Consider the following 27,003-nt stretch of genomic DNA (forward strand, 5'->3'; position numbering starts at 1 on the left):
TTCTTTCAGCGCAGCTGCTGAAAAATGACGTCACACTTGGGTTAAAGAAAAAAAAAGGCCACCCCCATCTCCATCGACAGCGGCTGTACGTCCTTCGTCGTCGTTTCGCCTGGACAAGCACCAAGTTGTAAACACTTTTTGATAAACCCACTGAGGTAGGAAAGTGCTGTTATTTTGAATTGAGTATATTACAACAGATTCCATGCAGTATGTTTCAAAACTGGAAACGATTTGTTGAATTAATTTTATTGCTCTCCAAATACCGTGCATTCGATAACTGAATGGCTAAGGCTAACCAGCTGCAAGCATTTTCATTGTTCTATGTTTTCTAACCTAGTATGTAAAATCACTAAATGACGAGCGAAGAAGTAAACCAGTTTGGCTCTGAGGCGGTCTGGCTTGTTAGCATTAGCCGCCTACCTAATGACGTTAGCCTTCATTGATACCCGTAAATGTACGCTGCATTCAAACAAAATGATTGATTTAAACTTGGACAAGTCGATTAATTGATTGATGAGGGGTATCTATAATAAGTCTTATCTGTAAGTTGTAATGTCGTTGTTATAATGCCAGTCGTAGGCGATTTAATATGCTCTCAAGAGCGAGTATACACTCATGAGCTGCTAGCTGGCCCATTAGTCTTAACAGGTTTTTTTTCTCACTTGTCCAGTGAAATTAGTCTTCACTCACAGTTGGTACACTTAATGTTTTGAGAATTAATTAAGCATTGGTTTATAATATTTATGGATGCGGCTGCATTAGCTTGTCGGCCATGCTACAAGGGAGCCGCCCAGTTCAGATGAATACCTTTGAACATCGGGCCTTATCTGTCTCTCCTGCTTGTATCTCGGTGCGGACTGACTCACAGTTAATCATTTATATGCAATTTGGTGGAGACACAGCTAATCAAACAGGGTAGTGTTTAAGGAGTTTAGCAAGGATGTGAAAATGACGCTGTCATTTACATACATTTTGCGTTATAACCCTTTTAAGCGGTGAAAACCTGCCGTCCACACATCTGCTACAGAGTGTCCACTCATCAGTCTTTGGCAGGGTGGTGCTAAGTTCTTCACATACCAGCTGCCTCCACAGTGTGCACCCTACCATACATGAAGGCACAACAGGAATGAATCAACAGTGTAAAACAGACTTTCTATACTCCCAGTTGTGGCATTTCATAGTTAGTAGTATTGTTATTCACCAAGAGAGTCACAATTATAAAAGCAAGACCAAAATCATAATTCAAATACATTATCCATAATATCGTACCACAGTTACATCTTAAATAAAGTTTAGGTAATGATCGAACAGGATACACATCAGTGGACAATGGAGTTTTTTGTTCTTGATCCAGTCATTATCAAGTCACCAGTCACATGCTAAAAGAATGTTTTTCCTGCTCGTTCAGGTTATTTAGATAGGGGTGGGATATACGAGTTCAAATTCTGTTACAATACTGCGTGAAAATGTGCAAAAATCACATTTCTAATGATATCTATTAAAAAATACCCATTGGGGTTTTACTGGTGATTGAAGTAGCCGTTATTAGTGCACACAAAATGAAGGGCATTTTTTTATCCTTATGGAATTACTGTCGTTAATGACAGACTACCTGATGCAAAGTGTGAATTATTTGCTACAATGTGCCAGCAGTAGCAGTTTTTATAATGCAAATGACACAGAGTAGGTCAAACTCAAGAACAAAAGTAGCCTAGGTAGTATTTCCCCTGTAGCCTTTAAGTAAAATTAGTTTAATTGAGTCTAACAAAAAAAAAAAAAATGGACTCAACCTTTTAACTCCTCAGCAGCCTGCACATTATTGTCACATAATAAAACAGAAATTTAAAAATAAAATCTGCCCTGGATGTTGTATCTTGGGTGGAGCTTTTTAATCAACTGCTTAAGCAGCCCTGCTTTTTTACTGTGTCAACTCATCAGTAATTTCCATCCATCATTTGTTCTTCTTTTAATATGGAGTGCTGCTACTGAGCACTCCAGCAATGCCCAGTATACGATATAACCCTGTATTCAGTACCTCTAAAGAAAAACTGTTTGTGGATCTGTATATGTTCTAACTTTTGCCAGACCACTTTCACAACTTAAAATATCAGTGTTGCATATTCTGTAAGCCCATGTCATAGTCTGAGCCATTTAATAGTTACAGGAGGGACAGTGGAAGTCACTGGAGAGGCAGCTGACTATAGCTCCTTACACTTACTGTCAGAGTTTGTATAGTATAATCATTTATTTAAGAAAGCATAGCTGTGTCTGCTTCCATGTACAAACAAAACATATCATCTTATGTGAGACTAGTTAACATTAATTTGTTCTGATCTGTCTAACTAATATCAGACAGAAATTGCCATTGTTTGAGCTAAAGAAATAAAAAGCTTTAAAATATGAGCACAGATTGAGGCTGTCAAAGCCACCTGAAATATAGGGCAAGAGTGCTTAAAATTAAAGTTTTTGTTTGATTGTTTTTTGGATCAAGAAGTAAATTAGTGGGGATATCTTGAATTCAGAAGTGTGCAAAGAACTGTTTTACTGTCATCAGTATAAAAATTTCTATGAGGACAATGATTTGAAACAGTTACTTGGTGAAAAAGCTGGACTCAAGATACTAACATCGGCAACATCATTGCTGCACCAGATCCTGTGGTTCTGTGAATGGAAGACCGAGTATTTCTCACCAGCAAAAGCCAAGCAGCCTGCATTGCTCACAAATTGCTATTCTTCAGTAGAACTATACTGTGACTATGACCTAAATAGAAACTAGGCCCCCTGTTTCCAGGCCTGTCAGGTCTGCCTGCAGAGGCACCATAGCCAGTCTACTCATTTTCTTTCTGCTGCATGAACTTTCCGCTCATCCTAACACCCAGTTATTCGATCTCAAATGTATAGTGATGTGCTTTAAACATTATCTGATGAACTTCCTGAAAGCGCCCTCTTTTTGCCACTCCTCCCCTTTGATGGCTTTTTAATGACTGCTGGATCGATGGCATGTCCTGTAGCCACCCTATACAGATCTGCAACATGTCGACAATTGATAAACCCAAACTCAAGGTAATGGCTGTGCCTGTGTAAGCACTGTGTGGCTCTGTGTGTTGTTAGTGTGTTGCACTTTGTGTTTTGGTTTCTTTAGGAAAGAAGATTCGAGAAAAGCGTAGGGCAGCTGGGATGTTATTTTGCTGAGTAAAGGGATGGGAGGAGGTACAGAGCAGAGGGAGAGAGAGAGACGCATGGGCAGGGCTACATCTTGGCTTACTCTCTTGTACAGCATAGTCATTGCAGGTGCAATGCGTCTGTCTGTACTGTGGAATAGATGAGACAGTTCTTTTTTTTCGTCAGTATCAGACTTTTAAGGGGCACAGTAAAGTCTATAGATGCTGCTGCAGGCTACGACTTTGCCACAGATGTAGCCTCTGCTCTTTCAAGATACAAGAGAACCTGAGGAACCAGACTTGACATATCTGGTGTGTGTATTGCTTTGGTTTTGCAGTTTTCTGATCTGGTCTGGATTTCAACTGAGCCTGTTCTCATGGAGACACTATGGGATAATAGGTTTATCTTTATTGCATGTCTTGTGTTGCAGTGAAATTCTTTGCATGCACATGAAGTCTGATATTAACATTTAGAATTTTGTCTCTGTTAACCTAACGAATGCCCTTCAACGTCTGGCTGTTCAGTCTTTGAGAAAACTCTTAGATTTGTTGGCTTACTCCTCTCTTGTGCCTGTCAGATACCATCTTTTTTTTTCAGGGCTAATGCTTTGATTAGTGCTGGTTTGCACATTTGTTTTTACCTTCAGTTCTATTTAATGCATTATATAAAGTAAACCATATAATTTTGATGTCAGACATAGATTTAATATTTGCTAAAGGGGCTAATCCGTGGATAATGTCTTTTCCTGGAGTCTACTGAAGTAGCTACAAGAAATTTACAGTATTCAAAATAATATTGCTTCCCTTCAGTGTATCATAAAACAGCTTACCTCGTCTCCCATGAGGAGCCACACTATCTCTAAGATGACTATCTCCCAATTGGCTGTGCATCTCAAACAGAAAGTTGAATTATCATTTGAGTGTGTTACAGATAAACATATTAGATTTTCTCAGTTATGTCACAGAGATTGAAGAGTAGAGAAACAGTCTGAGCATAATGAGGTGAGGATTTTTACTTGTAAAGGCTTGGGTGTATATGATACGGACACTGACAAAACTGTGACACTGTGTATGACAGAAAATATTGAAAATCCAAATACTGTAACATTTGTTAGTGATTAAGAGAAGGCCACAAACGTGCTGGATTGCAGGATAACTCCCTTAATACCATCACCTTCACCCTCCACTATTCCTCAGTAGGGAAAAAGGCCTGCCTCAGCTCATGAGACATGACCCCTATTCAAAACACATGGTTCACCATAGTGATTGGGTGTTGCTGAGTGAATGACTTCATCCGCTGCTCTGTGGACGTCTCTGATATAAACCCGGTGTTTAGGAAAGCTCAGTGCAATCTTAATCTGAGTCATGTACTTGATAGAGTTGATCCTGTGTGGTTTGTCCTTGGCTTGATAGTCACCTCCTGTGACACTGTCTACTACTGCTACTGCAGAGAATCTAAGTTGGCACAGATGGAGATTGCTGCAACAGCTAAAAAAGATGTTTTTCAGAAAACTTTGAAAAAACCTCATTAAACACTTTGTTTAATGAGGTTTAATAGCTGTGTTTTTGTCAGCATAACCATGGCGTTACACAGTGCTGGGTTTTTATACAATTGCATGTTGTTTTTGAAATGTGACCATATTTTCATGTTTGCTGTTGGGGAATGCTAGCAGATTCTTCTTCAGTTAAGCTTAAATAGAAGCAAAAAAAAGTACGTGTTTATTGATTTGTGATTATGTTGCACTGCAGCAATCTCCAAGTTGTTTGGCGTGTTACACATGTTAGAGCTGTGTTTATGACACGGAATACCTTCTTATGTTTTTATATCTTAATGGTTTTACTTTAATGGCTTTGATTCTACAGAAAGGGAAGCATAGACAGTGTTAGAGACTATACAATAAAAAATTCATGCAGGTACTTACAAGCGCTTTTCTATCCTTACTGAGCACTCAAAGGGTGTTTTAGTCTACAAGCCACATTCATATGCAAAAATTGGTACAGCACTTAAATGCTTTTTACCTACACACGGCAGTGGATACAGTGGGTTCATGTTGGGGTTTAGCATCTCTCCCAGTGACACATTGACATGTGGTTTAGAGGTGCCAGGGATTGAACCACTCACCCTCTGATAAGTTGATGTCACAGCTTGCTTCCTGAGCTGCCTGATTATACTAGCTATTTCAGGGTCGATATCCATTGTCCTCCATCCACCCACACACTTTAGTGTTTCATCACCTGACAAAGCAAGTTTTCTCTCAACACGTAGAAGCAGCTGGAATCTAAAAATCTGTCAGTGAACCCAACATTACCGTTTTTAGAACGTTTTCAGACAAATGTATTCATAGTTGAGGCAACTGTTGTTGTAATTTGGCACTATATAAATAAAATTGAAATGAATAATCGCTAAATTGAGATAATTTGGGTGTTTCTGCGTTAAAGTGAAACCTTAAATGTATAAAGCCTAGGAGCCCTGCTTTAAAAAACTGACATAGATTTAACCTGTCTATGAAGCTGGATCTAAGAAATAAGTGCCTAAAGTTAGTTTTTAAAACATGTTTAGCACCATCTTGTGTCAGTACAGAACTTTACGTCACTGAGCTGGTTGGTTGGTTGGTTGGTTGGTTGGTTGGTTGGTTGGGGTCCCACTGGGTTTAAATCTGGGACTCTCGGCCATTTGACCTTAGAACTGAAGAAGCTTCTCGGATGAGAGGTGAAACGTCTTCAAGCAACTTAAAGAAGTCCAGACGCTTTTCTTTGCAAACTCCTTTGACTACGATGACCTGGATGACTGAGAACCTTCACAGACTCACTAGATATTGTTTTGGAACCAATAACTCAGGAGAAAAAAAGGGAGCATAAATGAGGAGAGTGTCTCTCCTCATTGTTGCACCCAGGGACGGTACAAAAGGGACCGTCCCTGTCCTTATTTTCCCAGAGTTATTGGTTCTGTTTTTAAAAATGTAACTTTACACACTTATTTCTTAAATCCAGCTTCACAGTGTTAAATCTATGTCAGTTGTTGAGAGCATGGCTCCATGGTGTAAATTAGCCTTTATACATGTAGTGTTTCATGTCCACTTTAAAGTAGATCATTGGACTTTGGAATGCTGCTGACTTGCACAGTATTATGCAACTGGTTGTTTAAAGTTTCCTCATTCCTGCCCAGTATAAAATTTTGAATGTGTCTTGAAGATAGGAGCAAGTGTCACGTGACTATAACCATCTGTGGGATATAGCTGGCATGCTAACACGGTTGTGGCCACCCCCCTCCCCTGACTGGCAGCAGTGAGGCTAAAAGAGAGAAAGCTGTTATCTAGTGATAGAGGAGGGGAGGGAGTGCTATCAGCAGATGCAGTCTTGTGTTTATGGCGTCACAGGCCTGTTATTGACCTGCTTTGACACTAATGTTCTTCACACTCACATGTTAAATTCCAGTCAGGCTTTTACTGAAACATCTAAGTATTTATACCCGGTATCTGACAGATTATAATGTATCCAGTCCCCTTAAGACTAGTCATCTTTATTATGAGGATATAATGGTTGTACAAATTTGCTGGGTCATTGCATTTATGAGGTCAGACCAGCAACATTTGCAGTATGAAAATAATGATTTAGGGATTAATTTCAGCTTTAAAGGAATTAGAACATAAAAAGAAGTGACATCTAAGATTTTATCAAGTTAAAGCAGTAGCAGTAGAGACTGTGCTTAGATTGTGAAGCACAGTGCTGTCTAAATATAGCGTATTTACCTTTTTTCAAGAAAGGAGTAAACAGTGTGCATTAGTTGAAGCTCACAAACCCAGAGAAGAATAAGACAAATGAGATGAATAGTTCCTTTTTCTGTTACTGTTACCTTTGTCAGTGACTTGAGAATGTCATGTTGGTTCTTAGGTGATGGAGACAGAGATTCGCAGTCATATAGCAGCCAGCATGACTGTGCAGAATGAGGCTGAATCCAGTTAAATCCTTGAAATGATTTAGGTCCTCTGATATGGGGTGAGTTAGGAGAGGGGGAGGGGTGCAAGCTGGAGATCACTTTGTGTCAGGCAGTGGGTTGATGGTCGTAATCGGCTTACAGTACACTGTTGGACTAGATTGTTGTGAGTTTTTGCATATGTGGAGCCCCTGGGATGCTTGCTTGTCTGGAGAAATACCGGTGTCTATGGGGACCAAACCATCTCCGGTTCTTGATAAAAAGTTGAATACAGCTGGACTGCTGACTTCACTAATGCCCCCACGTCATTCAGAGAGGGAATTAGTGGAATCCAGGAAATTGTCTCACATTTATCCATCGCTTTTTGTGTTGCTGTCTGCAGCATCAACAAAAACACAGCATGGACAGCCCCGCCCTCACCCTCTCTCAGTCTGGTCTCAGCTGTTGTGCTTGGAGGTTGATTCAAATGGATCAATACCTCCATCCCTGTTTCCATTTTGTTTCTTGTTAGAAACAAAAGAGGCTAAAAGCTCACGTTTCACTTTGATAAAACTACTAAAACTCACAATGGGGTGGCTGCGGTTCAGAAGGTAGAACAGGTTTGATACAAGATACTAACACCAAGTCTAATGCATCCATCCGAGCTTGAATGTGTGTGACTGTTAGTTAGAAAGCACTTGCATAGGAAAAGCATAGAAAAAAGTGCTTGTGTGAGTGGGTCTGAATGGCAGAATGAAGCAAGTTGATTAAAGCGCTTTGAGTGCTCACTTAGAGTATAGAAGAATCAAATAAGAACCAGTCCATTTATCATTTATACTTTTCAGTTTCTTGTGACTGCTTTGATTTAGAATTTATGAACAAGTTTCATCAGACATGTTGCTTAAAGCTAAGCTGCTGGAAATGATAGATTGATATCCTGTTTTGTCCTATTTAACGTTGCTACTTGGATGTTGGCCACAGTTCAAGGATACTTTAACCATGGGGCCCGGGGCACAGTGGGAATGAGCTGACTGCTGCGCTCTCTTTGTGTAGTGAAGCCTAGTTACTGTTCACATGCATGTGGAATTTCCGCCCCCACCCCCATTTGTCATTTTTAGTATTTCAGCTGCCGGCCCTTTGGTTGCTTAGCTAGAGACAGGATAGGAGTGGGAGGAGTGGGTGGGAGTTAAAGGATGCAGCCTTGCTCTTTATATCCATGTTTGAGTCCAAAGAAAAGCAGTAAAGTGGGATGTGAGAAAAATAACAATGTGTAACTGTAAACAGGAAAAAGCAAAGACTGGGGTCTTTAAAAAAAATATCTAACGCTACTGAGACACAGCGAGACAAGCTGAAGTTCATGTTTTCCATATGTGATTATGTGGATAGGATGTGTAGGCAACATATTTTATCATCCAAATAAATTTCCATTTTTAGATATGTTTCATTTGCTTTTCCACACACAGCTGATCTGTCTCTGGTGTTATTAAATGTGCATGCAAAAATAATCACACGTATGTCATTTATGGTGCTTTTCCAGAAAATGGACACCGCAGGAGTCAAAGTGCTGGAGACAGCTGAAGATATCCAGGAACGTCGGCAGCAGGTCCTGGACCGCTACCGGCGTTTCAAGGAGCTGTCGATAATGCGCCGGCAGAAGCTGGAGGACTCGTATCGCTTTCAGTTCTTCCGCCGTGATGCTGATGAATTGGAGAAGTGGATCCAGGAGAAGCTGCAGATTGCCTCTGATGAGAACTACAAGGACCCTTCCAACCTGCAGGTCTGTCAGCTATTTAATGTATATGTATTTAAGTCCTGTTAGACCATAAGAAGGCCACCTTCATATATGAAAACATATATGTTTTTCATACACAGGGCAAGCTGCAGAAACATCAAGCTTTTGAAGCTGAAGTTCAGGCCAACGCTGAAGCAATCATCAAACTGGACAAGACTGGAAATCTAATGATCACTGAGGGCCACTTTGCGTCTGACACTATTCGAGTAAGTAGCCAAAATGCACACTAATATGCAGTGTGTTGACATTTAGGTATGCCTGTGGTGGGCTTTGGGGTTATATGTATGTTCATGATGGATGTAGCCACTGTGACACCAAACATTGCTTTCCTGACTATTTATTAGTTGTTATTTTTTAGAAAGCTACATCCCTAAATATACAGGAGCAACATACAGAGACATATACCTGATAATTAGTGCAACGTAAAAGAAAAATAAAAAATGACAATTTCTCTCACATAAAATGTAGGTCTTCTTGATGACTATTAACCCTTCCATCCGATTCAGTCCTACACGCCTTACCGGACACAACAGAGGCCAATAGTTACAAGTGTCAGTATGGCCGAGTATATAAAAGTAGGTGCTGACCTATGGTGTGACTCTTGAGTGCTGTGAATTCTTAAAGATTCAGTCAGCTTTCCCCTATTTTTGACCGATTGGTTTTCAAAATGTACTTTTTATCGCATGCACTGTGTTTCATATGAATCGACTCTTCCACGATCTTCAATGGAAAAAGACTTCTCTTTCGTTTTCCAACATATTTTTTATATTTTAGATACAGGTTCAGGATCATTTTCTCATTTCTTGTCACTAACTTTATTAACTCTTCCCACCTTTGTCACTTGCACTAGACTCGTCTGGAGGAGCTCCATCACCTGTGGGACCTCCTGCTGGAGAAAACCAAGGAAAAGGGCATGCGTCTGTTGCAGGCCCAGAAACTGGTCCAGTATCTGCGTGAGTGTGAAGATGCCCTGGACTGGATCAGTGACAAGGTTAGATTCATTTTTTTGTGTTTGTTTTAAGCATAGAAAGACTTGAGCATGAGTATATGAACTTGATTTCTCAGAATGAGGATGAAGGCAGATGTAGTTACAAATACAGTTACCATAGTTCACCATTTCAGTTTAGCCGTTTTCATTGCAAGAAAATTGGACATGACCTGTAAAGGGGAGACGAAACAATACATGTATAAAGGCTGGATTTAAGGAACATGTGTTTGAAGTTTTTAGAACATGTTTAGTGCCGTCTTGTGCCAGTACAGAACATTGTTGGGTTGGTTGGTTGCGGCTAATAGACCTACATTAGTTTATGTTCGCTAATTAGTGACAGAACTGATAACTCAGTTGAAAACAAGGCTGCAAAAATCAATTTTATGTTAAGACATTTGATGTTACTCTGTTCTGTAACCCCTGTTCTCTGATGACATGAGTGAGGTGCCTCACTATGTGGAACGCTCTCTCAACATTGTCCTCAGAAGCCTCTCTATCATTACTCCAGCCAGCATTGGCTGATAATCATGATGCCCGCATCAGGGAGGAGCTACCCTCCTCCCTATAAAAGGGTGTGATGCAGCGTCACTCGTCATTCAAGATAAGCGCACCTCTTCCTCGCTTTGTGCAACGAGTGTGATCTGGTGAGACACCTCACTTATGTCATCAGAGGACAGTTGTTACAGAATAGATCAACCTCAAGTTCTCCTTCAAACCTTTAATTTGGTGTCTCACTATGGGGATATGCATAGTCCCGTATTGCCAGATAAGCTCATCTGAATGACTGAGTGCCATCTTAGAAGGTCTCATGTGGACCCACACTTAAGACAGTGTGGGCATGGGATGGTGCAGTGATATCCAACCTGTAGAACCTTGCAAAGATCAAAGGTGAAGCACAGCTTGCTGTTGGAAATCTTTTCTCTATAGAGACACCCCTAAAGATGACCCAAGAGGTTGCCATCTCTCTAGTAGAACGTACATGAAGCTTCCAAATGACTTTATCCCAGCACTAGTGTTAAATCCTACATAGGCACAAGAAGTTTAGACACTAGTTAGAGCTGTCGTGCCCCTTTCATAAAATAGCAGATTAGTGGTAATGGCTCACCGGGCTATCTGTAAAGCTCATTTGGCGGGCTGAAATGTCTGCCAGAGATACTTTAATTGTGGAAAAGGCCTTTCCTTTATCTAACAGCTCCTGGAGAAAAGAGGTGATTGCTGTTACAGAGCACTGAAAGGAGAGAGTGTGAGATTTTCCACACCACTCCTCAAATACCCTCTACTTATTCTCATACAGTGACATTGTGGAGGGGCCCTAGCACTATGAATAGTAACTATGACCCTCTAAGGTAGTCCTACCGTACTCAGATTAGCCCACAGGGCAAGGCAACCCGGGCAGGGTTGTACGATTTTCCCCCTGGCCTGGGAAACCAGGTCTGGTTGGAGGGGAAAGACCTTCCTGGCTGTGACAGCTGCCAGTGACACCCACTGAGTGAGAAATGTAGGATTTCTCCAGTAGCAGAGTGCTGCAGTGCAGTGTGCTGTCACTCTGATATGGTAGTAGGCGTGGCACTTTCGGCATAGTTTCAGTGATGCAACCCATCCCTGAAGTTCCCTCACATGCAGTCTGCCTAGTGGGATGACTGCCAGTGAAGATGCCATTAATTCCAGCATCTGCAGGCATAGCCTAAATAGGAGACATCTCCACACCATGAAAGAGATGGGCTGAGTTGGCTGCAGGACACTCTTTTTGTAGATTGTAGTGAAACCCAGAGCCATCAGGTGATCCACTGCCACCCTCGCATGCTTTCTTCCCATCATTTCTGACTCTGATAGCAGCAGCTAATTGTCTATGCATGTTGCTAGGTGCACTTCACAAATACCCGAGGGCTCAGTGAGACAAATGGCAGGACTAAGTACTCGTACATTCTGCCCTGAATCACCAATTGCAGGAATTTAATGTGAAGTGGGTAAATCGGGATGTGAAAATATGGGTCCTTCAGGTCTATTAATGTAAACTAGTCACCTGGGCGCACTACATGTAGAGCAGAATGGCATTTGTCAGCATCCTGAATTTGTAAGACCTGAAATGCTGATTCAGTACCCTTAAGTCCAGTATCAGGCGCAGTCCCCCTCCCTTCCTGGGAACAAGAAAATACTTTGAGTAAAATCAGCATTGGCTCTGCTCCCGAGGTATTTCTCATATTTATAGCAAGGTAGATATTTCTTCTTGCAGTATTCTGGCTGATTCATGATTTTGCATGAGAGGAAATAACTCTGTGAAATCTGTGAGGGTTGGTTGCAAATTGCAAGCGGTATCTTCGCTTGAATGCCCTCACAGCCCACTCTCCTCATCTCTCTATTCTTGCTGAAAGAAGGCCCAAAGCCAGGCAACCCACAGTGGAAATTGCTTTGGCTCCCTCTTGTGATGGAAGAAGGTTTTGCAACCAAATCCCAATTGCCCATGCGGGTGGTCTGAATTTGACCAGCATTTATGAGGTCGGTATTTGATTTGACCAGCATTCTCTGAGGAAATGCACCCCAATGGTGTTTGGGGGTGTGAGGGGATTATGCCATGGGCATGGGATTATTTTCCCAACTTACATTTGGGCTTCGCTTTTCCACACCTGTAATATGAAGTAATCCAGTCAGTGAGATGATGTAAGGAAAAAGAAAGATGTCCAAAAAGCGTGGACATACACTTGTATGTTAGGATTCCTGATTAGCCTTTGGTAAGAAAATTAGTTGTGTTTGTGGTGTACTAAACTGTTTGAGTGGGTTTAGGAAAGCTTGGAAAAGCATTTTAAAATTTTTAAAAATAGTGACGATCGCATCTTTTGGCCATAAGCTGTTTGTGCCACACGGTACATCGGGCCAGAGAGGACGAAAAGAAGCTCTGATTTGTCGATCTGGTCAGCCACCTGTCACCTGACTCAAACAGGCTATCCTTCAAACAGTCCTCATTTATACAGTGCTTTATAAACCTGAACATTACAGAGGTCGTGTCCACTTGAAGACTTGAGGCCTATATTTGTTGCAATTATTTTGAATTATAAATGAAAGCCAGACTCATTTTATCAGATTGTAAAGCACCAAGGCATACTTTCTCTCTTTTTTTTTTAACTTTCTCTTTCTTCACCTTTACCTAAAGGAGGCCATTGCCACATCAGAAGAGCTGGGCCAGGACCTGGAGCACGTGCAGCTCCTGCAGAAGAAGTTTGAGGAGTTCCAGACGGATCTGGCTGCCCATGAGGAACGTGTGAATGAGGTGAACCAGCTTGCAGCTAAGCTGATCCAGGAATCCCATCCAGAGGGAGAGCTCATTGTGCGCAAGCAGGACGAGGTCAACGCAGCCTGGCAGCGCCTGAAGGGCCTGGCCCAACAGAGGCAGGGCAAGCTGTTTGGAGCTGCTGAGGTGCAGCGTTTCAACAGGTAAGCAGCATCATAGCACATAACACATGAAAAACTCTTACACTGTGTGTATGTTCATTTGTTTGTTTGTCATGTTGCCGTTAGTAACAGACTGTGTGTTTGACTCCAATAGGGATGTGGATGAAACCATCAGCTGGATCAAGGAGAAGGAGCAGCTGATGGGGTCTGATGACTTTGGGCGTGACCTGGCCAGTGTTCAGGCTCTGCTGCGCAAACATGAGGGCCTGGAGAGAGACCTGGCAGCTTTGGAAGATAAGGTAGGGCATATGCCGCTCTCTGCTATGTTAGCAAATATACCAAACAGGAAGTTAAAAACTTGATATCCTGACTTGCTGTGTTCTCCTTCCTTAAATCAGGTCAAAACTTTGGGTGGTGACGCTGAGCACCTGCAGCAGACACATCCCCAGAACGCTTCGCAGATCCATTTGAAAAAGGACGAACTTATCACCAACTGGGAACAGATTCGCACTCTGTCTACTGAGCGCCGTGCCCGTCTGAACGACTCCTACCAGTAAAATACCAATAAATGCAGTAAAACAAGCAAATCATTCATCAACCTTTCACAGAAGCCAGGAGATAAAGTTATATGCAAAGACCATGTGTTGGAGTGTATTGCTCTGTTTTTAAACAACATGCTGATAGCTGTTCACAATGTATAATTACTTTACCTGACATGTTTTTAGAATTAACGCTGATAAACAACAACAACAAACTAATGTACCCAGGTCTATATATGGGATGTAATGATGATCACAGTGAAATACTACATAACAAAAAGTATAACTTATATCAGGGAATGAAAACACACATGCACATAAACCTTTCTAGGATTTATAGCTGATTTAGACTTCTGTGTGAATCTTTGTGGACTTGTGCGTGGGGTCTTATGTACAGAGTAATTGTGATAATTCAAACACGTGACACAGGCCATTTTCTGTTGCAAGCTAAATGACAATTGAAAATGATGTCACAAAATTGTCTGCAGTTCATATTTGCAAAGAGCTCAGGCCTGTTGAAGAGCCACTTGTCCAACCAAGTTTCCTCATTCTGTCTTTTTTTTGATGATTTGTCTTAGGCTGCAGCGTTTCACTGCTGACTTTAGGGATCTGACTAGCTGGGTAACTGAGATGAAGGCTCTGATCAATGCTGATGAACTGGCCAATGATGTGGCTGGAGCTGAGGCCCTGTTAGACCGCCATCAGGAGCACAAGGTAAAATCTTCTAAACTATAGAGACCTCGAACCTAAAGTGTCTTTGCACTTAGTGTAAAGGCTTAAGAAAGTGTCAAATCGCTTTGTCTCATAATTCACACCCTTTGTAAGTCAACCTGTTTGCATGTTTTTCTTATTTATTTTTTTTAGGGAGAGATTGACGCTCACGAGGACAGTTTTAGAACTACAGATGAAGCTGGCCAGGCCTTGCTCAGTGCAGGACACTATGCCTCTGACGAGGTGAAGGAAAAGGTAAGATTCTGACACCGTGTTTGTACAATTTTCTCCCCTCTTCATTTGTGTCATACTAGCATTTAAAATGCTCCTCTTGGTGTTTTTCGTGTAGCTTGGTGTCCTTGCTGCAGAAAAGGAGTCTCTGCTGGAGTTGTGGGAGGTTCGCAGGCAGCAGTATGAGCAGTGCATGGACCTGCAGCTCTTTTACAGGGATACTGAGCAAGTTGACAACTGGATGAGCAAGCAAGAGGTAAGTTACCACACCAGGAGAGCTTGGTGTTTATTAGCAAAAAGATGTGCTGTGGCAGTTTTTCATGTATTCTCCTTGCGTAGGCTTTCCTCCTGAATGAAGACCTTGGTGACTCCCTGGACAGTGTAGAGGCACTGCTTAAAAAACATGAAGATTTTGAGAAGTCGCTGAGTGCTCAAGAAGAGAAGATCACTGTAAGTTTATTAAATTTGCCCAGTTACATGATGATTATTGCATCTTCTATTCTTGAATTATTGCCACTATGTGAGAATTGTAAATTCAAATTAACCTTTATTCTGTTTATGCTGCACATCTCCAGGCTTTGGATGAATTTGCTACCAAACTGATTCAGAACAACCACTATGCCAAAGAGGATGTGGCTACACGCAGAGATGCTGTAAGCACTACTGTCTGCTTTCCACATCAGACATAAAATCAAATACAATAAGCTTTATTTGAAAATTTGTTTTCTCTCCTTGTTGCATTTATAGCTACTCAGCCGCCGCAATGCCCTGCATGACCGTGCTCAGTCTCGTCGTGCTGCCTTGGAGGACTCCTTCCACCTCCAGCAGTTCTTCAGGGACTCTGATGAGCTTAAGAGCTGGATCAATGAAAAGATGAAGACTGCTACTGATGAGGCTTACAAGGTAATTTGTGAAAGAAATTGATATTGTCTTCTCCCGAAATTTGTGTCTCCCTTTTTCTTTTTTTTTTTTTGATGTTCGTGTATGTTTGTGCATTGTGATGTTTTCTTTTGTGTCTGTTTTCTCCATCGTTGAAGTTCTGTGTCTCTGCTCTCCTGTCAACAGGACCCCTCCAACCTGCAGGGCAAGGTGCAGAAACACCAGGCCTTTGAAGCTGAGCTGTCTGCTAACCAGAGCCGAATCGATGCCTTGCAGAAGTCAGGCCAGGAGCTGCTGGATGGAAAGCATTATGCCTCAACTGAGGTTTCTGGTCACATGGAAGAAGTCAGCTCTCAGTGGAAAAAACTGCTGGAGGCTACTGAGCTCAAAGGTATAGTTGGGAGGAAAAGTGAACATAACATTTGAGCTGTGCACAGTGACAAAGTGCATGGAGAGTGGCAGGGCTTTTGTGTACATTTGTGCACACACACAAAAGAAAAAAACCAAACAGCTGGATACCCACTGATACTTAGATTGAAAATAGAGCACATGCAAATGGAGAGAATCAGTGAGAGGAGCTTAAACCCCCCCACAAAAATGGCTAAAATGAGTTAGCACGATACTTAGTATTGTAATTTACATCCACTCATCTTGGTATTTTTTTATTTGTATTTTTTAAATTGAATGATTATCTTTAATGACTTCAAAAACAAGAAAACAGAGCAAAAGTTAGAATTTTATTTATTTTTCTAAACCACACAGGGTCAAAAGTCATTCAGTTATTCTACCGTGGGAAAAGGACAACACAAAGAAATTACTGTTACATTTCTGCTCATGATGAGTGAATGTAAACATCTGACCACAACTTTAGCAGAGGAATGGCTTATTTGAAGAGTTTCAGTCAGGTTTCAGAGCTCATCACAGCACAGAAACAGCTTTAGTGAAGGTTACAAATGATCTTAATCTTAATTTTAATAATATTTTATTACAGTGTTTAGGGCATGCTGTAGGTATTACAAGTGTTGCGCTGCAGTGTTTTGAATCATATCTATCTAATAGACTCAGATTTATTCATGTAAGTGGAGAGTCCTCTTCGCACACTAACACTCATTATGGAGTTCACAGGGTTCTGTGCTAGGACCAATTCTATTTACATTATACATGCTTCCCTTAGGTATTATCATCAGAAGACATAGCATACAACTGTATCTATCCATTACACCAAATATACACCAATTAGTTAAAGTGCAGGACTGTTTTAAAGACCAGGTTATTGTACTTGGCCCTGAAAATCTTAGAAATATGGTATCTAACCAGATGGCATTATCTTTGCCTCCAGTAACACGGTGAGGAATCTTGGAGTCATTTTTGCGAATATTAAACAAATATGGGGGACTACTTTCTTCTGTTTGAGCAATATCTCTAAAATGAGAAACATTCTGTATCTGAACTAGTTCATTGGTTCTAGTTTTTCCTTCCCATTGTCGCCAAAGTGCTTCCTCAAAGGGGGTCATATAATTGTTAGGGTTTTTTATTTTCTTTGTAGTCTTTATCTTACAGTACAGCACCTTGAGTGATTTAGCACTGTATAAATAAAAATGAATTGAACTGAATAGCTGGGCCATTAATGTACTTGGAAAGCCCATGAAAGAAGAGTCTGTCCCTGATGATTCAGAGCAACAGTCAGAGCTTTTTTTTTTCTTTTTTTTTTTCTTTAAAGGCATCAAGCTGCGTGAAGCCAACCAGCAGCAGCAGTTCAACAGAAATGTAGAGGACATAGAGCTGTGGCTGTATGAAGTGGAGGGTCACCTGGCTTCAGATGATTATGGAAAAGACCTGACAAGTGTTCAGAACCTACAAAAGAAACATGCACTGCTGGAGGCTGATGTGGCAGCTCACCAGGTAACCAGCACTCAACCCAAATTATGGAGCTGCCAGACACTGCATTGGTGAATGCGACACTAATGTAAATGTCCCCATCAGGATCGGATTGATGGCATAACAATCCAGGCCCGCCAGTTCCAGGAGGCTGGCCACTTTGATGCTGACAACATCCGCAAGAAGCAAGAGGCCTTGGTGGTTCGGTATGAAGCTCTGCGTGAACCCATGGCTGCACGCAAGCAGAAGCTGTCAGACTCTCTAAGGCTGCAGCAACTGTTCAGAGATATTGAAGATGAGGAGACCTGGATCCGTGAGAAAGAGCCCATCGCTGCCTCTACTAACAGAGGTAAAATCAGACTAAATGTCTATGCAGCTCTGAGAAATTAAAGTTTGTGATTAGAGGTATATAATTGATGAAAGTGATCATTTCAGGAATAAAGTTTAAACTGGAGCCTCATATTTCAGATCACTGGAGCTCCATAAAATGTTTCTGATGTTTTTTTCCTCAGGCAAAGACCTGATTGGTGTCCAGAACTTGCTGAAGAAGCACCAGGCTCTGCAGGCTGAAATCACAGGTCACGAGCCTCGCATTAAGGCTGTCACCCAGAAGGGAGAAGCTATGGTGGAGGAAGGTATTGATTTAAATCCTAAGATTCCTCTGTTATCTTCAGTGAGATGATGGTGATGTTTATATGCAAGTAAAATATCACTGCAACAGTGAAAAAAACACGGCTGAGGTTTTATGGGTGTGGTGTCCAGGTCACTTTGCTGGTGAGGATGTGAAGGCTAAGCTGGCTGAGCTGCATGGGCGTTGGGACACTCTGAAGGCCAAGGCCTCCCAGAGGAGACAGGACCTTGAGGACTCTCTGCAGGCCCAGCAATACTTTGCTGATGCTAACGAGGCCGAGTCTTGGATGAGGGAGAAGGAACCCATTGTTGGGAGCACAGACTACGGCAAAGACGAGGACTCAGCTGAGGTACAGATTTTACTACAGAAGAATATACAGTGGTGTGAATTTTTTTTTTTTTTTCTAATATTTAAATATGTTCTGAAACATTTAAGTGTGGCAAACATACAAAGAAATAGGAAATCAGGAAGAGAGCAAACACTTTTCACACCACTGTAACTGTCACTACCAATGAATTATTGTTGTGCTGTTAAAGTTTAAAATCTTATGATGTAGTTTTTTTTTTTTGTTTGTTTGTTTTTTGTTTTGTTTTTGGCTCTATTAAAAGTTAAAGCGGGCTTAAAGCTTCCAGTTAGTTCCCTTTGTGAGAAATGTAGTTGTGCTGAGTTGTTTCTTCTCCACAGGCTCTGCTAAAGAAGCACGAAGCCCTGATGTCTGACCTGAGCGCTTACGGCAGCAGTATCCAGGCCCTGAAGGAGCAGGCCCAGTCCTGCAGGGTAACTTTAAAAAGTCCCTGAATTGTGATCTGTTCTGAAGCATCAGTGTCTATTCGCAGAACACAAATCGGTAACAAGTTTCTTTTAACTAAACAGCAACAAGTTGCCCCAACCGATGATGAGACCGGGAAGGAGCTGGTCCTGGCACTGTATGACTATCAGGAGAAGAGCCCACGTGAAGTTACCATGAAGAAAGGAGACATTCTCACTCTCCTCAACAGCACTAACAAGGTACGGCACTGTGAAGTAGTCAAGCATCAGTAAATATCATAATTTAGTATCTTGGTCAAGGATATTGCAGATCTGGCATGCAGATTGCAGCAGCCAGGGATCAAACTACCAACCTTCCTATTAGTAAATGACCAGCTCTACTGCCTGACTCTCATCCACCCCGCCACATCACATACTAATGACTTCATCTCCCCCCTGCTGCAGGACTGGTGGAAAGTGGAGGTGAATGATCGCCAGGGCTTCGTTCCTGCTGCTTATGTGAAGAAGCTCGACCCCACCCAATCCTCTTCCAGGGAGAACCTGCTGGATGAACATGGCAGCATTGCACTCCGCCAGGACCAGATTGAAAATCAGTAAGAAACCCACAGCCTGAACTCTTCTGTTTCAGAATCAGGTCCACTAGTCCACTTTAACCTGTCTGCTCTGCACTTTAGTCTTTCTTTACTTCCATCCAGTTGTTTAACACTAATTACCTTGCTCCTGGCCCCTTGCCCTCTTTCCTCTGCTGTCCTATCTCTGTATTTAACTACTTAATCTTGTCTTGCTGTGCTTTCGCCTTGCCTTGCCGCTGTGCAGGCTTGTCACCAAGGAGGCCTGCAGCGTGTCTGTGCGCATGAAGCAGGTGGAAGAGCTGTGAGTAGGAACCAGTGCCCCTCTGCGTGTACTTGTGGTCGTGATACCTATAATAGAAATCATCCATTCCCCCACCCCAAATACCATGTTGTGTGACACTGTGTGTATTTCACCCCTGGCCTCTATTCAGTCCAGGATAGAAGCAGCTTCTGATGCACATCTGTTACATCCTTCTTATCCCAGGTTACCCTATAGGGATGTCAGTTTATGTTCTGCCCTACACACACTGAGATTTGATTGGTTCTTAGGTGTCTCAGTGAATCAGTGAAACATTAGAAAATTATTTGAAATTTGTGCGACATATAAATTAACATAAACAAACTGGCTTGTCGATGTGTCCGGGTTTAGTTTGGAACAACGTTACTACAGCTCTAACCCCAGAGGCTGGCACCTAGGTTTTACAAAAGCGGATGAAAAGTTATTAAAAGCAGCATACAGTATTTATTTATCATCACTTTTATTTTACTGCAACATCCCAGAGCCTTATTTAAAATCTAACAAAGCAAACATGACTTCAAATTCAACAATAAAATGTGCTCACATTTACATTTAGATTGGTAGAAAATAAATAAGTAAAGAAGGATAAATGATAAAAAGAAATACAAATTAAATCTGACTGTGACCAATTAGGCTTTTTTCCTGACATTACAAATTTCCAATGTCATGCTTGCTAATTTTCAGATTAACATTCCCTGCTAAGCTAACACATCTCATCTTACTGCCTCTCACCCCATGGTAGCTGGGAGAGGTTCCAGCCCCCCACCCCCACCTCGAGGGTAGAAGCAGAAGAGGCTGGATAAAGACTTCTGAGCATTTTTGCCTGTTTCTGTAGAACTGACCAGAGCTTAGTGGTCTTTCTTACTATCATATTTCACAAAATCCAACACTACTGCGTTCCACTCACTAGAGATCTCTGTCTGTATATCTGGGGAAAAAATTCTGGTGTTTTATCTCGAGTATTAAATTAGTGGATTATGCTGTTGGAGACCAAGAGATTATAATTACATGTCTTTTTATCAAGATTTTTGAGATGCTTTGGTCCTTAAACACTCCCCATCATCAGGATGATGCCTGCCCCCAGGTACTAGTTTTATTAGATTATTCAGTGCATCTATAAAATGTCATGGAGACCACAGACCAATATGTGTGGATGTTTCCTGACACAAGAGTAAAATGTTGTGGAGAAGGGCACCCCTTCATTACTACACTACTCATCAATTATGATAATAAATTTCTGTCAGCCATACCATTCAGGGCTTCCTTCTCATGCCCCATGTGTACAGATTCCAAACACACAAAGCATGTCAGTGTCCACCCACTTGTTTTATTTTATTTCACTTTTTAAAGTGTAGTTTTGTTTTTGTTTTTTTATTTATTTATTTGGTTTTTCTAGAGCTTCGGCTTACGTTTTCTTTCTTAAATGGCTTACATAAACTTTCTTTAATACATTTTCTTTCTTTCTTCTTTTTTCCAAGATATGGTACTCTGTTAGAGTTGGGGGAGAAGCGCAAGGACATGCTTGAGAAAAGCTGCAAGAAGTTTATGTTATTCCGTGAGGCCAACGAGCTCCAGCAGTGGATTCATGAGAAGGAGAGCACCCTCACTAATGAGGAGATGGGCTCTGATCTGGAGCAGGTTGAGGTTCTACAGAAGAAGTTTGATGACTTCCAGAAGGTAATATCTGTTGTTTTTTGTTTTGTTTTTTAAGCTTGACCCTTTTCCCAAAAATTCTACATGACTGTTGACTTAAAGTTATCTGAATTACTTGTATATGGTCTTTACTTGTATGTGAATTGTAAACACAACAATTCACTGACCGTATAACAACTAAATTTGGACCGTGCAGCAGGACAGTGATCCAGAGCACAGAAGCAAATCTACAAAAAAACAAAGAAAAAAAGCATAAAGGTGTTGCGAGGCCCACTTAAAATTCAGAGCTCAACCAACTGAAATGCTGTGATTGGATGTTCAGAGAGTTGTGCAGAAGCAAATTCCCGCAAACTGAAGCAATACTGTAAAGAAAAGAGGGCGAAAATTCCTCCACAACAGTGTAAGAAACACACAAATAATTAAAAGTTGTGTAACAAGGCCTTGAATTGTCATCAGAGAACTGCAGCAGTCCTATGAAAACCTTCTTTTTCATGTATGTGTTTGAACTTGAACAGAAAGTGTATGGCACTGTTCTTTCTCTCTTTCCAGGACCTCAAGGCCAATGAGTCTCGTCTGAGGGATATCAACAAAGTGGCTTCAGAGCTGGAGTCTGAAGGCCTTATGGCTGAGGAGGCCCCCATGGTTCAGGCTCAGGTAGGTGCTACCTCTCTGGATCATATGTTATGTCACATATATGAGCCATAATTAGCTGTCCTTAAAAAATCTTTTTTTTCTCCTCATCTCCAGCAACAAGAGCTGCTTGGTGCTGCTCCTGGCAAGGTTGATGTAGTTTCTGTTAATTATATTTGCATCCACTATAATAATTAAGACATGTTTTTTGGGTATCATTGCAATGTGCTTACTTGTATGCCTCATTTGTTGAACAGGATGAAGCGGATTCTAAGACTGCATCTCCATGGAAGGTAAGCTGTAACTAACAGTAATTGGCCTCAAGACATTCTCAAACCTTCAGATGATCTTGTAAAGAACATGCATCACCTGAAAATACTTGGCAGCTAGTCAGTCTTGATTTGATACTGTAACCATGCATGACTGCTCAGTGTTTGATACTTGTGTGCCTGTTTCCTGCAATCATGCCCAGAATTACATTTTACTAGCATGGGGCATGATGACTCATGACTTTGTAGAATATGATTAGACATTGATGAGACAACTGAAGAGCTTGGAAACTCGTAATTTATTCTTAAGACCCTCTGTAACAGTTTTCATGTCTCGGGATGTCTCGATTGTAACAAAAACAGTGCTTGATTCATTCTCCTCCAGCCATGGTTGCAGTGCTAGTGAATGGTGTCTCGGTTGGTCTTGTGAGAACCAAGATTAACCCTGGGATTTTCCATAACGCTCTTGACTGGTGTGGTGTTTTTTTGTCCTTCCCTCCATGTCCATGTTTGGTTTACTTTTGACTTTAGAATATACGCTTGGCTGTTCAAACAACGGCTAACTTTAATACAATCAAGGTAAGATAAACAAGTCCAATACAACCACTCTGCGCATTGTGATCAGAAACACTAACCATACTGTGATAGTGTCACATGATCTATCCCCTCATGTTCACTGAAACCTGACTTCAGTATGAGCAGTGTTCCTTTTTTTTTTTTTTTTTTTTAACACAATGCTTCCCGCACCATTTGTCCTGTCCTGGTCCTAATTATTGTTGCTGTAATATGAATGACATACTGCATAAGTTATGCTAAACCTGTCATGTTCTTTGTCCTTGCGTAATGTTCTTACCATGCACCCAGTCCTGTGCATCTCATCTCCATCATCCACCTACTTTTGTTTGTCCATCGCTGTCTGTGCTCATGAAATACTCAGTGCGAAGTAGCACAAATTGAGCACATTATTTGCATGATTGTGCTTGAGTGAAATATGTTTAATCTAGCTTTCCTTGTGTCACTGTTAAACTGATCTTGAAATGTATCTGTTAGTGTGAATGACTTTGACCCTCTTAGCCACTTTTCCACCAAAAGTAAACCAAAATTTAAACCAGGATCTCTTTTCAGGAGCTCCTTTCAGTCCACTGATGTTCTGTGTTTACACTCTAGCCTCAAGATCAGTATATTTTATGCGGTCTATCTGCAACCCAATCTTTGCAACCCCAAAGCTTAGGAATTATCATAAAGTACTAAACTGTAATCGTGAGCTTTTGGGGATGGAAAGTAATTTTTCTGGAACTGATTTGGATTTCTGGCCCTGCTGCAGAAGCACTGAGGATGTTGTGGAAACGTGGCTTAGGCGCTTTCAGACTGCAGGAGCTTAGGTCCTAAAACTGCTGTAGGAAGTTCCCCCTTTCTTTCAACTCAGTTGATTTTAACTTACTTTTACTCAAAATGTGATTGAAGTCCAGACTTTCAATAGAAGCAGAATAGAAACAGAGTAACTGTTTAGGATTTGTAGCTATTTTCTATGAAGGCCACCATAGTTAGTTAGTATATAACTATACAAATATATTTAAAACATAATTTTGTTTTTTATTATGTGGATGAAAATGAGTGCCTAACATCGAGATGCTCTTGGCAACTTTTTTGCTGTCTTCTATAGGCTTTTAATTGTTTGACCTAAAATCCAGTCAAAATATTAAATGAAATAGGAAAAATTAACAATTTTGACTCATCAAAGCTTAGACTTTTCTTCTTGTTACGTGTGTTGTTGTCGTCACCCCGGTGAGAGGTGGGGCAACGTTGACCCCGAAGTTTGTGAATGTGTTAACTCAAGAATCATAGTTGTGACGTAGGATTCTTAAATTAATACCATAGGTGCATGTACTAGGAGGCTGAGGGTAAACTGGCACCTGCAGGTATGTTTTTTTTTTGCTATGATTGGCATCCACATACAGAAAAGTATTGTAGAAATGGAAGAAGCTGAAAAAGGATTACAAGGAAGTGAGACCACAAAAGTTGTTTGTAAAGCCGTCTGTGCTTTGCACATGTCACAATAAGTGGATAACGTCATTAAATTATAACCAAACCAAACGTGGATTGAACTTCCTTTTCAGGCCTGTCGTCATCAAACCCATAAAGCACAATAAACACACAGCATGCTCCTTCCTGTTGTAGGACCAACTGCAACCTGTTGTGTCACATTGGTTTTCCTATTTTAATGCAAATCCAAAATAAAATGCACTTGGAGTTGTGCTCCCAGTGAGCCGTTACCCTCTAGGCAACTGTTCTGTCTGAAAGCGCCTCTTGTTTAGCGTATGTTTATTTCAATTGGTGTACTGCAACTCATCTCAAATGTTAGCACTAATGTGAGAAAAACATGCTCCAGACAGCAGTGTTTGGGATGAGTGCAGAGTACTGTTTAATATTGTATGTCATGTGCAGGAGCTGAACAACCGCTGGCGATCCCTGCAACAGCTGGCTGAAGAAAGGAGCAACATGTTGGGGAGTGCACATGAGGTGCAGCGGTTCCACAGGTACAAATCCAAAGTGGGATATCGCCTGTGGTCATCAGTCATCGAGTTCACCCTCTGCTTTGTGTTATTTATTAGAGAAACAGGCTTTGGAACATTTTGTCAGGTACAACAATTAACTTGAGTTGTACTATGTGTCTTAAGGGATGCTGATGAGACTAAAGAGTGGATTGAGGAGAAGAACCAGGCCTTGAACACTGACAACTACGGTCACGACTTGGCCAGCGTCCAGGCTTTGCAGCGCAAACACGAGGGCTTTGAGAGAGACCTGGCTGCCCTGGGGGATAAGGTCAGATTTACTTTTAGTCATTTTAAGACTGAAATCTTGTATTTATTTTTTATTAATTTTCCCATTTCTCTACTTAGGTTAACTCTCTCGGAGAGACAGCAGAGCGCTTGATCCAGTCTCACCCTGAATCGGTGGATGACATCCAGGAGAAATGCACAGAGCTGAACACTGCTTGGAGCAGCCTGGTGGGACGTGCTGACCAGCGCAAAGACAAGCTTGGCAATTCTCATGACCTGCAGCGTTTCCTCTCTGACTTCAGGTGGGCGCGGGACTGCTGGATCCAAAAATGTTTAACATTTTTTGAAGAAAGCGATTTCTTAGAAATATGTGTGGTTTTGACTGACTGGAATTCTTTAAACTGTGCATAGAGATCTCATGTCCTGGATCAATGGCATCCGAGGATTAGTCTCCTCAGAGGAGCTGGCTAAGGATGTGACTGGAGCCGAGGCCCTTTTAGAAAGACACCAGGTATCAAATATTTACTCTCGTTCTTTCTTTGCGTGTTTTCAGATATCAGTTATTGCCTAACTCTAACTCTGTCATCTTTCTTGCTTGTTTTTCTCTCTCCAGGAACACCGTACAGAGATTGATGCTCGGGCTGGTACTTTCCAGGCATTTGAACAGTTCGGACAGCAGCTGCTGGCTCGAGGCCACTATGCTAGTCCTGAGATTCAGCAAAAACTCGAGGCTTTAGACCGTGAGCGTGCTGATCTGGAGAAGGCCTGGGTGCAGCGCCGCATGATGTTGGATCAGTGCCTAGAACTTCAGGTAATGACATCCTTGGACATGAAGCGGACAGTCAAAGACGATATTTCAGCCACTGAAGGTTGTTTGTCCATCCACAGCTTTTTAACAGAGACTGTGAGCAGGCTGAGAACTGGATGGCAGCTCGTGAAGCCTTCCTCGCCAGTGATGACAAGGGTGACTCCCTGGACAGTGTGGAGGCCCTCATTAAGAAACATGAAGACTTTGACAAGGCCATTAACGTTCAGGTCAGTGAGGCATTTCGTTGCTCCGTGAAAGTTTTGAAAACTGACTGCTATTACCCTTTTTTGTCTTGATCATTAAATCCTGACTTGATTTACAGGAGGAGAAGATTGCTGCTTTGCAGTCTTTTGCTGACCAGTTGATTGGAGCCGACCATTACGCCAAACCTGAGATTCTTAACCGGCGCAATGAAGTTCTTGACAGGTAAAAAACGTGGCTGTTAAACTTGGTCACTGACACAATCCTAATTTTGTTTATCTACAGATGCTCAAGTTCTGTGATAAAGTAGTTATGTGAACAGTTGCATTTGCATTTGGAAGTTGTTGCTTGCACTACAAAAAGGGGAGCTTAATTCAAATTGCACAGACGTTAATGACATCGCAAAATAGAAATAAAAAAAATATGACGCACCTGAGAAAAGCAGGAGAAACATTAGTAGTTTCTAAATCCACAGCTTGTAAAATAATGAGGAAGCAATAACACACAGGTGTGGAGGTGTCAGTAGACTCTCCATATGAAAACACCTACACTACTGGCACAACTGATGAAAATGTCTTTATTGCCCTAAAGATAATGCATTGCCTTTTTTTTTTTTTTTTTTTCATCCCCTCAAACTAAAACTGATTAAAAAAGTGGGGACACAACCCACTGATGTAGAATCAGCACAAATCGGTCAGCTTTGGAATGTAAATGGAAAGAGAGGCCTCCTAGTTGAATATTCTAATACTTTCTAATGAACACAAAACACTTGATTTTATGAGCTAATTCATTTTTATGACAGAACGGCCACCTCGGCTTTGCAGTTTATACACTGTGTACATATCATAACTTAAATTATAATGTCTTCTAATGCCGGGCTTAAACTCGTCTAAAGAACAATATTCTCATTACTC

At 41.4% G+C, this 27,003-nt stretch overlaps 1 protein-coding gene across 7 annotated transcripts in view; it reads left to right on the forward strand.

Moving 5' to 3' along the window:
* sptan1 (spectrin alpha, non-erythrocytic 1) overlaps positions 1-27,003 on the forward strand; it is a 38,201-nt gene continuing 11,198 nt past the window's right edge. For 3 of the 7 annotated variants that reach the window (XM_003439458.5, XM_025909233.1, XM_013264552.3), the window contains exons 1-34: positions 1-155; positions 8,612-8,851; positions 8,947-9,072; positions 9,717-9,857; positions 13,003-13,283; positions 13,396-13,540; positions 13,640-13,794; positions 14,359-14,494; positions 14,645-14,746; positions 14,841-14,978; positions 15,062-15,172; positions 15,298-15,375; positions 15,470-15,625; positions 15,788-15,992; positions 17,322-17,503; positions 17,585-17,828; positions 17,992-18,114; positions 18,242-18,459; positions 18,795-18,887; positions 18,984-19,118; positions 19,323-19,471; positions 19,695-19,751; positions 21,227-21,425; positions 21,951-22,055; positions 22,149-22,181; positions 22,289-22,324; positions 22,832-22,879; positions 24,746-24,837; positions 24,979-25,123; positions 25,201-25,382; positions 25,492-25,591; positions 25,694-25,891; positions 25,969-26,115; positions 26,211-26,314. In XM_003439458.5, the coding sequence (XP_003439506.1) occupies positions 8,615-8,851; positions 8,947-9,072; positions 9,717-9,857; positions 13,003-13,283; positions 13,396-13,540; positions 13,640-13,794; positions 14,359-14,494; positions 14,645-14,746; positions 14,841-14,978; positions 15,062-15,172; positions 15,298-15,375; positions 15,470-15,625; positions 15,788-15,992; positions 17,322-17,503; positions 17,585-17,828; positions 17,992-18,114; positions 18,242-18,459; positions 18,795-18,887; positions 18,984-19,118; positions 19,323-19,471; positions 19,695-19,751; positions 21,227-21,425; positions 21,951-22,055; positions 22,149-22,181; positions 22,289-22,324; positions 22,832-22,879; positions 24,746-24,837; positions 24,979-25,123; positions 25,201-25,382; positions 25,492-25,591; positions 25,694-25,891; positions 25,969-26,115; positions 26,211-26,314 (4,601 nt within the window). In that variant the 5' untranslated portion in view covers positions 1-155; positions 8,612-8,614. Of the gene's footprint in view, positions 156-3,307; positions 3,474-8,611; positions 8,852-8,946; positions 9,073-9,716; positions 9,858-13,002; positions 13,284-13,395; positions 13,541-13,639; positions 13,795-14,358; positions 14,495-14,644; positions 14,747-14,840; positions 14,979-15,061; positions 15,173-15,297; positions 15,376-15,469; positions 15,626-15,787; positions 15,993-17,321; positions 17,504-17,584; positions 17,829-17,991; positions 18,115-18,241; positions 18,460-18,794; positions 18,888-18,983; positions 19,119-19,322; positions 19,472-19,694; positions 19,752-21,226; positions 21,426-21,950; positions 22,056-22,148; positions 22,182-22,288; positions 22,325-22,831; positions 22,880-24,745; positions 24,838-24,978; positions 25,124-25,200; positions 25,383-25,491; positions 25,592-25,693; positions 25,892-25,968; positions 26,116-26,210; positions 26,315-27,003 lie in introns of those variants that run through there. The other 4 variants (XM_013264561.3, XM_013264564.3, XM_025909232.1 and 1 more) reach the window with 3 other exon arrangements.

This window comes from Oreochromis niloticus, linkage group LG7 (assembly GCF_001858045.2).
Source record: "Oreochromis niloticus isolate F11D_XX linkage group LG7, O_niloticus_UMD_NMBU, whole genome shotgun sequence".
NCBI lineage: Eukaryota > Metazoa > Chordata > Actinopteri > Cichliformes > Cichlidae > Oreochromis > Oreochromis niloticus.